This window comes from Pyrus communis, chromosome 2 (genome assembly GCF_963583255.1).
Source record: "Pyrus communis chromosome 2, drPyrComm1.1, whole genome shotgun sequence".
NCBI classification, from domain to species: domain Eukaryota; kingdom Viridiplantae; phylum Streptophyta; class Magnoliopsida; order Rosales; family Rosaceae; genus Pyrus; species Pyrus communis.
In genome coordinates, this window is record NC_084804.1 from 34,643,142 (window position 1) to 34,655,006 (window position 11,865).

Sequence of the window (11,865 nt, forward strand, 5' to 3'; positions counted from 1 at the left end):
TTTTTTTTTTTTTTGCAATTTTTGGTGTATGTGATCTTGAAGCATATACAAAAAGGTTTGACGGTTGGATCGTTGAAATTAGTTTCGTAGAATGCATATCCCATCAAAACGATAGATTCACTAACACTTAGAGTTTATTTATACTTTCATTAAGTATAACATAAGATTTTGCGGTATCCACTAGTGTAAATATTTTAAATTGAAGATCGAATTCATTCATTGTATTCATATAGGGTCAAGGAGTGTAGCTGTAAAAAATCATCGAACTCGAAGTTAAAACAACCGTTAAATCGTGATTTTTCGTTGATAACCGTCAAAAAGTTTTGTCCCGTTACTTGATCTCTGAATGTTTGTTTTTCACGATTTTTTGCTGATGCGATCTCGAAGCATATACAAACAAGTTTGACGGTTGGATCATTGAAATTAGTTTCATAGAATTCGTATCCCATCAAGTTCAATGGTGTGTGTATATATATTTATTAAGTAGATTTAAATTTATTTATTTTGTACGTATAACATTTAAGAAATTGAATGGTATGTATATTTAAGCCGATCCAATGGTCACCAATTTTTAATATTTAATTTAATATATATATATATATATAATTATTATAGTTTTACTTTTTAGGGATATAAAATTGTTAAATTAATATATATTTATTATAGTATTTTTTTAGGGTTATAAAATTATAAAATTAATATTTTTCTTATCGTATATCGTGTTACCCATGACACACCCCGACCAAGATCGGAGCGTGCTGGCCGTCACACCAAGGTGACGTAGCCATGTGCACGTGCGGAAGCTAATAAAGTAGTAATGTAAAGTACGAATAAAATAAAACTAGCATACAAAGTACTAAAACAAGTGCTAGTAAGTGAGATACAATTTCAGAGCAGGTCTATAGCAGCCCAAACGAAAACGACAACAATAGTACACCCGAAGGTGACCCTACAATGGTGGGTGTCTGTCAGAAACATCGGAAAGCCCTCTGGGGAAACCACCGCAACAGCTAAGCAACTAGAACCTGGAGGGGCGCAAAACAAAAGCGTGAGTGGGCAAAAACAAATCTTTCGAAAACCATTTAGAAATACTTTATATCCCCTCGCCGTAAAACCTGTATACTTCCCAGAAAAATAAACATATATACGTATGTATAGGTATGTCAAACATGCTCACAGGTATGTCAATCATGCTCGATAATATGCCATGCCGAAATCTCATAACGATATGCAAGTGCCCAGGTATAAACATATCAATATCATATAATCTGGCAGCCGGAGTCACCTAACGTGACCTGTACGGCTGCATCTAGAGCTCGAATCTCACAATCAATAACTGAACCTGCCCACGAGTCGGAACCACCTAAAGTGGTCTGTACGACAGGCCTGGGTGTAAAACATATGTACGCTCTAGTGCTACGATCACGTGAAGACTGTGCGAATAATCGCGGGTCACCTACGAGTCGGAACCACCTATAGTGGTCTGTACGACAGGACTGTGCACCTAACTTGGATCCAAGCTGAGCGTGTGGTGCGGGAGGTGAACATCACGTGAATGACTGTGCCCTACTCTGGGCGGGAGCACTAACACCGGGGGTGCAGGTTATGAGCTCTCTAATCATCTCAAACTACTGCTGAATGTAAATATGAATACCACTTACCTGGCACTTACCTGTGCGTCCACAGCACCCAATATGCATATGTATAAATATATGCAACTACTAATATAACCATCAATGCACGAATAATGATGAAATAATGCATGACATAAACTAATAGACATTTATTCAATTTCTGGGAAAATATAGTATATAGGTATATACGGAAAACAAAAGCCCACTCACTGATACGTGGAAGGGTCGTAGCCCCCCTGCCTCGCGTGACCACGCTCGTCCTCGGGGTACGTGTCACCTATATGCGAAATAACTATAAAAACGTTAACTTTAAAGCACATAACCAACTTCTCGTAACAACTTCTCATACATTGCTCAAAATGGACAATTGAATATACCAACGTGCTCTACACAACCTCAGAATCACAACCATACTTTTAAAATAATTTTCCTCCGCCGCACGCGCCCCCACGCGCCGGCCAAGGCACGGCCACGTGCAGGCACGTGTGGCGCACACTGACGGCGTCAACTGACGCTGTTAGGAATATTCCGTCAGTTTTGACAGATTCCGTTAACGGCGTCAGGAATATTCCGTCAGGCTTGACGGAATATTCCGTCATCTTCTCCAGCGAACCACCGGCGCCGTCGCCGGCGCCGGAAAACTGGAAAAACTTCCAACCGTGTTTTCTCACTCGTTTTTCAACCATTTTTCGTGATTTTTGCACCAAAATGAAGCTTAGGACTAGTAGAACACATCTAGACAAGTTTTAAGGGCTAAAAATCACGCAATCATACCTGTCCACACAACCCAAGAATCGGCCAACTTCGAACCAAGCTATCCCGACCTCCAAACTCGTCCAACAAAGTACTTCTAAGCTCCTTGGGGCCTCACTAAGACAACTATGAGCTTCAAAATCCCAAAAACAAGCTAGATTAAATTCGCATGAACAGTACTCAAAACGGACATCGTCGAATCGACGTGAAAACGATGTGTTTCTCACCTGAAAATGATATGGTTGTGTTCCCCTCGACCTCACGAGCTCAAATGTGTCCTTGGTTTCCTCGATCTGTGAACATTCGAGTGGGTGTGTGTGTTGGTCCGTACGTTTTAGGAAGAAGAAGAAGGATAGAGGACTCGGGGGAGAGAGAGAAGACAAAAGGAGAGAGAGAAGGACAGTGTCTGTGTGTGTGTGGGAGTGTGTGAGGTTCCAAACACATGCCACAACACACCAAACAACCAAAACGTGACGAAAGCACACTAGGGGTAAAATTGTAATTTCATACGTACATTTCGATATTTCCGGGACGGGATGTCACACCCATGTGTCTACCTGAACCAACCCGTTATCTTAACAGGTGCTTATCGGGTTACCCGATTCATTATTGTGTCAACCCGAACACCTATTAATTTCATGTCGTGTTGTGTTATCGGGTTGTTTCAGGAATTGCCAGGCCTAATGCACACCATGTACAAGACCCAAAATTATTAAAATACCCACATATAAATACTAAAAACCTCATCTCATTGCATCACTTTTCTCATTTGGAAGATAGGGATGTTGAGAGAGCCCTGTGAGCTCTGGGTTTAGCTCAAATCTCTTAGCTTGGATTTCGAAGAGAGAGAAGTCCAAAGAGAGGTGAGAAGAGTGAGCTAGGTTTTGGGTTGACCTCATACCTCTTATTTCGAACACAGGGATATCGAGAAAGAAGTGAGAAAAGTGAGGTCGGGGTTTTCAGGTTTTAGCTCAGATCTATGAGCTATGTGTGTTATTCTTCCATAACCAAACACAACAAATTGTTCCATCCTTAAAGTTAGGACGTTTGTACCATGTTTTTTGTTCTAGCCGGAAAGTTCCATTTTTTCCGATGACTAAAACTTCGACATGCATAGTAAGGTAAGGTGTTTAGTTTCAAGTTCCTTCATCAATGATTTATGTAATAAATGGGGGTTGTTTGTAAGATGAATTAATACAAAGAAATTAAATTAGGGTTTGTATTTCATGTTGGGGCTTACGGGTTGTTGAATAAATTTTAAGTTTTGACGTGCTACAAAACTGGGATAGAACAATTTCTAGTTCAAGTGTCCAATTACATAAATTTGTGAAATTTTTTTCGTAATGTGCATGTGGTGTGTATGACTACATCTTAATATTAGAAGCGAGAATGTTCACTAGTTATGATGTACGTATGTTGTGCCCCAGAATTTAGTGAGTATGACCACAACCTAGTTGGCCTTCGCGGAAAAAAAAAAAATTAAGAAAAAGCGTAGACGATGTTAGGTGTCATGTGTGTCCATAAAAAAACGACAACGAGTATCATATTTTCCACGTGCACGGTTAAGCGTGGTTGATATATCTAACAACACTTTTCAAATTGCCACTGTAACCTTATATACGTAACAATTATGTTTTAATTGTATCCACTATACCAATAGGTTGCCATTAAAGTTTCTTATTATGTGAAAAACAGCTCGTTGCTTGATCTCCAGTTTTGTGCATATCATGTGCATGTTGTGTGCGTATAGTGTATATGGTGGTGACTTCATAGGGGATGAAGTCATTTTTCTTATTTCAAAGAGAAAGCTGTGAGATCTGAGTTTTTAGGTTGGCTCAAATCTATGAGCATATCATGTGCATGTCCTATGCATGTTGTGTGCATGTCACTGGAAAGAAATGATTTTTAATGGGATTTTCAGAATCTAAGTTTAGATCAAAGATTTGTAAACTACAGATCTTTAAGGAATTTCCAGAATCAAAGCCTCCACATATCCCCAATGCTGATGCACGTCCACAACAAAACCGACGTCGTTGCATGTATTGGTATAGATAACAAATTCATGAACCATAAGAAAACTCATTTTCTTTTTTTTTACTTTATTAAGTTGTCAAATACTTTAAACCTTTGAATCTAAACTAATATAATCTTGTGGCTGATATGTATTTGATTCTCACAAATTCTCAAAATGAGGAGGTTAAGAGAGTATGAATCGTAAGGTAAAACCCTAGGATTGTTGAGGATCATTATCCACATCTCGTATGGGCGCGTGGAATGTGCCTCAAAGAAAAGGCATTGGGATCATTGGATCAATCAAAGGTACGCAACCAATACCACTTGAAGCACTAAGGATATTCTGTAAACACTAATTTGAGCTTCGGAGTGTAGTTGCAGGTACAGTTCCTTCTCAACAATTGGTGGAGCGTTACTAAGAGTTTCTTTTCCATCCTTACAAGCGACGTGTGGGATATATTCGATTGGTGGAGCGTTACTGAGATTCCGTTCCATCCTTGTAAAGCAACATGAGGAACCTTGTCAAGATTCTGTGAAGGTATTTATTCTTGTGAGAAATTCTGCTCCAACAGCTGGCACCATATGTGGGAAATTCACAAAACAAAACAAAAATGACAGGATCCTCAGAGAGCTCAAAATCCATCCAATCCCCCATCCGTAAAGGCCATATGTATATCATCATATACAGCATACTGACAAACAATGGTGATTTTGATATTTCAGAGTCTCCATTCACGCGTCACTACAAAACTGATGTCAATTGTAACCATCAGTTTACCCAACATTTATATTGTTCAAGCCCCAGTTAGTGTGTTGTTTTACTTTCCAGAGAGATCGACGGCATCCAATGTATTGTATCATTATCACATTCACACATATTTGATTCTTTTGGCGAAATTAAGATTTATGAATTTTATGATCCTGGGTTATATATGTTTGGATGAGAGATTCCAAGTTTTATGGTCCTAAGTTATATATGTCGAGATATGCATAGCATGCATTACATCAAATATTTAGTAGGTACAAAAGGGACTTGAACTAAATATTCGGAGGGTTCTCGAAAGACCTTCACATATATTTTCCGAACTCGAGTGGTATTGAGACCATCTTGGTCCCTATACTTCCATCCGCCCCTGGCCATATGGTCTAGTAGGAAATACTGTATCATGTGCATGTATGGTACATATGATGTGCATGTTGTATGCATACAATGTATATGGTGGTGACCTCATAGGGGATGACGTTATTTTTCTGATTTTGAAGAGAGAGCTATGAGCTTTGGGTTTGGGTTAGCTCAAATTTGTGAGCATATCATGTGCATGTCTTATGCATGTTGTGTGCATGTCACTGGAAATAGATGATTTTTAATGGGATTTCCAGAATCTAAGTTCAAGATTTGTAAACTATAGATCTTTAATAAATTTCCAGAATCTAAGCCCCCACATATTCCCAACACCGTTAATTGCACGATGCACGTCCACAATAAAATCGACCCGTTGCACGTATTGATATATATAACAAATTCATGAACCATAAGAAAACTCATTTTCTTGTTTTGCTTTATTAAGTTGTCAAGTACTTTAAATATTTGAATCTAAACTAATATAATCTTGTGGTTGATATGTATTTGATGATCACAAATTCTCAAAATGAGGAGTTTAAGTGAGTAGGACTCGTAAGATAAAAGCATAGGATTGTTGAGGATCATTATCCACATCTCGTCTGGACGCGTGGAATGTGCCTCAAAGAAAAGGCATTGGGGTGGTTCACGTGGAAACCACATAGGAGGAAGCCTCCACCACGCATGAAGTGCGGTATCAGCAATCAGTGGGTAAAATGTGAGGAAGGGGGAGCTTGGCTCCCAAGTTAAACCATTATATAAGCCGAGATTGGAATCATGGATTAATCAAATGTACGCAACCAATACCACTTGAAGCACTAAAGATATTCTGTAAACACTAATTTGAGCTTCGGAGTGTAGTTTGCAGGTACAGTTCCTTCTCAATAATTGGTGGAGCGTTACTAAGAGTTTCTATTCCATCCTTATAAGCGACGTGTGGAATATATTCGATTGGTGGAGCGTTACCAAGAGTTTCTTTTCCATCCTATAAAGCCACATGAGGAACCTTGTCAAGATTCTGTGAAGGTATCTATTCTTGTAAAAAATTCTGCTCCAACAGCTGGTACCATATGTGGGAAATGCACAAAACAAAACAAAAATGACAGGATCCTCAGAGAGCTCAAAATCTATCCAATCCCCCATCCTTAAAGGCCATATGTATATCATCATATACAGCATACTGACAAACAATGGTGATTTTGATATTTCAGAGTCTCCATTCACGCGTCACTGCAAGACTGATGTCAATTGTAACCATCAGTTTACCCAACATTTATATTGTTCAAGCCTCAGTTAGTGTGTAGTTTTACTTTCCAGAGAGATCGACAGCATCCAAATGTATTGTATCACTATCACATGCTTGCATATTTGATTCTTTTGGCGAAATTAAGATTTATGAATTTTATGATCCTAGGTTATATATGTTTGGATGAGAGATTCCAAGTTTAATGATCCTAGGTTATATATGTCGAGATATGCATAACATGCATTACATCAAATATTTAGTAGGTACAAAAGGGACTTGTACCAAACATTCGAAGGGTTCTCGAAACATCTTTACATATATATTTTCCAAACTCGAGTGGTATTGAGACCACCTCGGTCCCTGTACTTCCATACGCCCCTGGCCATATGGTCTAGTAGGGAATACTCTATCAAGTCTAAAGCTAACACCACGTGCAAGTAAAAAGCAAAAAGATATTGAGCCACCATCACACTTTGCGCTACAAAACACGTTGTTATTAATTCAGAAGTTATAAGTGATGTGCATGTTAATACTCACATTTTATAGACATATTGTAAAATCATAGTTAGTAAAATGTGAGATGGGTGAAATATTTTGAAAATTTTGGCCATTATTTAAAAGAGACCCTCTTCTCGAGAATGTAGGTTAAGGACACCCAATTCATATTTGTCATTTTAAATATTGTTCCCGGTTGTTGTATTATTTTAATGGATATCTTGTAATTCTGTAAGACTGATACCCATTATGTATGCACAAGGTTAAGAAACCAAGGTGCAGAGTCAGTCTCAAACTATTAACTAGGCTAGGCTAAACAAGTGTTTAAGAAACTAACTAGTTTGACATATTATACCGTATCGAAGCAGCCGGCTAATTTTTTTTTTTTAAAAAAAAAAAATACTTTATGAGGACTTCCTATCAATGTGAGTATTGGAGATTAGCCAGCAACATATTTAATTAAGCCTTCTTTTATTGGTTATTTAATTTTTTATGATATTTCCATGTCAAATCCGGGATTGTGTTCCAATACCACTGATCCTCCTGTTTAATAGTCGTTGAGTATTTTTCAAAGTTATTTTATTAATAAAGAAAGATGACAAATGCCACCAGTTCTTTTCTAAAGAAGCAAGATAAGATCATAAAAGATGACAAAGTCGACCGTCAGTATTAAATAAGAGTGTGTAAGAGACAAAAGATAATGTATGTTTATTATTTATGTATGCAATCTTGTATGCAAAGAATATTTCTCAAAACTCTTTTTCTTGTTAAATTCGTTTTTAAGAAAAATCACAGATCAAACTGTTATTACAAACTCTATATTAACATTGCTAGTTCGCAAGCCTTTTTTTTTAATTTCTATACTTCAACTTTTGAAGTATTTTCTTCTTGACATTTTTAGTTGTCGTGAAGCTACAGTAATTTTATATTTAACAACAAAAAAATGAATCTAATTAGGGAGTATAGTGTTATACTTTTTTTCCCTCGAAAGAGAGTACTAGTCTTACTCGTCAACAGTACCTGGTATCAATACGCAGCATGTAAAACCTGGGACTACATTCCTAGCAAATGAAATCAAGGAATGGTTTTGGTTTTGCCTGTAGTATATCACATATAATATATAGTTGACAATCAACAAATTATCTATTAATTAATCCAGGTTCCACTTTCCCCAGCATATGGCAATGGCAGGCATGTATAAATATCCACACAAGGTCGCTTTTATCTCCAACCACAAACAAATTTGAAACTATTTTTACAAAAAGCTTTAAGAGTTTCAATTTCATCAAGTTTATAGCTGCATTTCTAAGCAAGAATGTCTAATACTGCTGGTCAGGTCATACGCTGCAGAGGTAAATTTTTTTTTTTGTTTCTGAGAGTATTTATTAAGTAAAGGGTTTCTTAATTAATTTTTGGTTTATTTATTCTGTTATTATTTCTGGTTTGTGTAGCTGCTGTAGCTTGGGAAGCAGGGAAGCCACTGGTGATTGAAGAAGTCGAGGTGGCACCACCACAAGCAAATGAAGTCCGTTTGAAGATCCTTTTCACCTCTTTGTGCCACACTGATGTCTACTTTTGGGAAGCCAAGGTATGACATTGTTTTGAGAAATTCTGTCAGAACGATCATTTGTTGAGTTTCAATTATTGAACTGATCAAAATCAAACATTGACGATATAGCGCTATCGAATATCAACGACGTAACGAAAACTGACCATTTTAGTAATTTAGATTTGAAAAATGATCCATTGATTTTCTTTTTACTCGGTAGCATTATTCATTTTATTGATTCAAGATTCTCATGTTTACAGCACCAAATTTAAAATGGGTCTTCTATATTGCAGGGACAAAACCCTTTATTTCCTAGAATTTATGGTCATGAGGCAGGAGGGTATGTACATTTCTATCATCTTGTTACTAAATTAGTAAAACATAGACAAGTATATATGTACAATTATCATGAATTATATTAATGTGGTTGATCAATAAATGTTGTGAACATTTCAGGATTGTGGAGAGTGTTGGTGAGGGAGTGACGGATCTGAAAGCCGGCGATCATGTCCTGCCGGTGTTCACAGGAGAATGCAAGGACTGCGCTCACTGCAAATCAGAAGAGAGCAACATGTGTGACCTCCTCAGGATAAACACTGACAGGGGAGTGATGCTCAGTGATGGCAAATCAAGATTTTCAATCAAAGGCAAGCCTATCTACCACTTTGTTGGGACTTCCACCTTCAGTGAGTACACTGTTGTTCATGTTGGCTGCCTTGCCAAGATCAACCCCTCGGCACCTCTAGACAAAGTCTGTGTCCTCAGCTGTGGAATCTCCACAGGTAAATTGTTTAATACTATAGAGCCAAATTGTTGAACAGATACCAGTTGTGTAATTGACATTATTTTCTCATTCAATTTTTTTAATGTGTGTTGCTTAGGTCTCGGAGCTACTATAAATGTTGCAAAACCGAAAAAGGGATCAACCGTGGCTGTTTTCGGATTAGGAGCTGTAGGCCTTGCAGTGAGTCTCTCAGTCACTTTCACTTGCTTGCTCACTTGTTTTTGTATGATGAAAAATGTGTGTCTAAGTTGATCCTTCTGTTTTTAGGCTGCCGAAGGAGCAAGGATGTCTGGCGCTTCAAGAATTATCGGTGTTGATTTGAATTCGAGCAGATTTGAAGAAGGTAACATACACAACTTCTTTAATCTCTCAAAAAAGACAACAATGCGTTGGAGATGTGTATTCTGCTCATTTTTCATATTTCGTGTTGACAAATATCTTGAGACCGCTCTGAATTTAACTCGGCTGTTTGCAGCGAAAAAGTTTGGCGTGACGGAATTTGTGAACCCAAAAGAACACAAAAAACCAGTTCAAGAGGTGATAGCTGAGCTGACGAATGGAGGAGTGGACAGAAGCATTGAATGTACAGGAAATGTTGAAGCCATGATATCTGCATTTGAATGTGTCCATGATGTAATACTTTAGCCTCTTCTTTTTCTCCATTTTCTAAATTCTCTCTTTCAAATTTCAATGTGTGATCTAATTACTAACAAGTAAACACATAAACTGCTATTTCAGGGTTGGGGTGTTGCAGTTCTTGTGGGAGTACCACACAAAGAAGCCGTCTTCAAGACGCATCCGGTGAACTTTCTGAACGAGAGGACTCTCAAGGGCACCTTCTTCGGAAATTACAAGCCTCGAACGGACATTCCCTTTGTCGTGGAGAAGTACATGAATAAGGTAAAAGCTACTTTTGACGATTCATGTTCTATTTCGATATTTTTTTTCCAAATTTTAATTGAACAGGGAGACGGAATAATTAAATTAATGGTTGCAGGAATTGGAGCTCGAAAAATTCATCACCCACAAAGTCCCATTCTCAGAAATAAACAAGGCGTTTGAGTACATGCTTAAAGGGGAGGGTCTTCGTTGCATAATCAACATGGAGGAATGAAACTAAAACGTCATCTTTTAATGTTTTGTGTTGTTAAATTCTAAATTTTCGACTTCGTCTTTCGGGTTTCTTTGTTTTCTCAAGTTTGCTCTGCTTGTAATGTACATGTGAATACTTTGTTTTCATACTGTATGCATAATGTCTAGCTTTTGTTGGATACTTGTATGAACATACGTATCAATAATAAAGAATACAAGTCGACTTGTTTTATATATATTGTTTTCAATATAGTTTGCAATATTGAGTCATCGTCACACTTTATATTTAGATATTCACGACCAAGAGTATTAGATTATCTTTCAAATAGGCCCTGAAAGGACAAGGAAGGTTGGAATGCCAACAGATGTCTATTATTGAATTCAATTCACCCGCTAGTACCCGTTTTTCGAACGTCCAATACCAAAGTCATTGAATGGGTAAGTCGCCAATCCTTAAAACAGACTATGTAATATACTTTATCTGCTGGATCATGGATAGATACTTTACCAGAGGTTTCTAAAGTCCAAAAAGATACTTCCCAAGTGCAAGTGAAAAAGTGAAAAGATATCAAGTCACCGTCACGCTTTGCATCTTGAAAACACCTTGTTACTAATTTATATGTTATAATGGAGGTGTGTGTTAATACTAATATTTTATGAACCTAGCATACAATCATAGTTTTCTTAAGCATAATACAATCGTAGTACGCAAAATGTTTGGCAACTTTGCTAAACCGGGATTCTTACTTGGACCTGGTTTGGTACTGAGGTGATTCTGAAAAAAGCTGGTATCAAAAAAAGCTGGGAGCTGTTTTTGTGTTTGGTAAACATTCAGCTTCAGCTTTTTTTCACAGTTTTGGGTAAAAAAAAGCCAAAAACAAGAAGCTGCAAAACCCAGCTTTGAAAAATCGGCTTTTTTTCACATCTGTTTTACATAAAAGTTTACCAAACACTATAATACTGGTTTTTTTTTTTCAAAAGCACTTTTACAAAAAAGTTTACCAAACACTCTGCTGCTTTATTTCACAGCCACTTATTCTCACAGCACAGCAGAATCAGCTTTTTTTCAAAACACAGCAATACCAAACCAGCCCTTGATCCAACAATCTCAATTAAACAAGCCGTGCAAAATTGGGTCCATAATTTCCTAAAGAGATCTTCAATTTAGACACTAGTCTT

At 37.4% G+C, this 11,865-nt stretch overlaps 1 protein-coding gene across 1 annotated transcript; it reads left to right on the forward strand.

Annotated features, from left to right (window-relative positions):
• Nucleotides 1–8,366: 8,366 nt before the first annotated feature.
• LOC137726484 (alcohol dehydrogenase) lies at nucleotides 8,367–10,904 on the forward strand. Its single transcript, XM_068465421.1, has 9 exons — nucleotides 8,367–8,613; nucleotides 8,713–8,849; nucleotides 9,104–9,150; nucleotides 9,267–9,592; nucleotides 9,692–9,774; nucleotides 9,862–9,937; nucleotides 10,070–10,227; nucleotides 10,333–10,494; nucleotides 10,592–10,904. Exons 1-9 carry the CDS (start codon nucleotides 8,577–8,579, stop codon nucleotides 10,706–10,708), a joined length of 1,143 nt encoding a protein of 380 aa, XP_068321522.1. The 5' UTR covers nucleotides 8,367–8,576; the 3' UTR covers nucleotides 10,709–10,904.
• The last annotated feature ends 961 nt before the right edge of the window (nucleotides 10,905–11,865 follow it).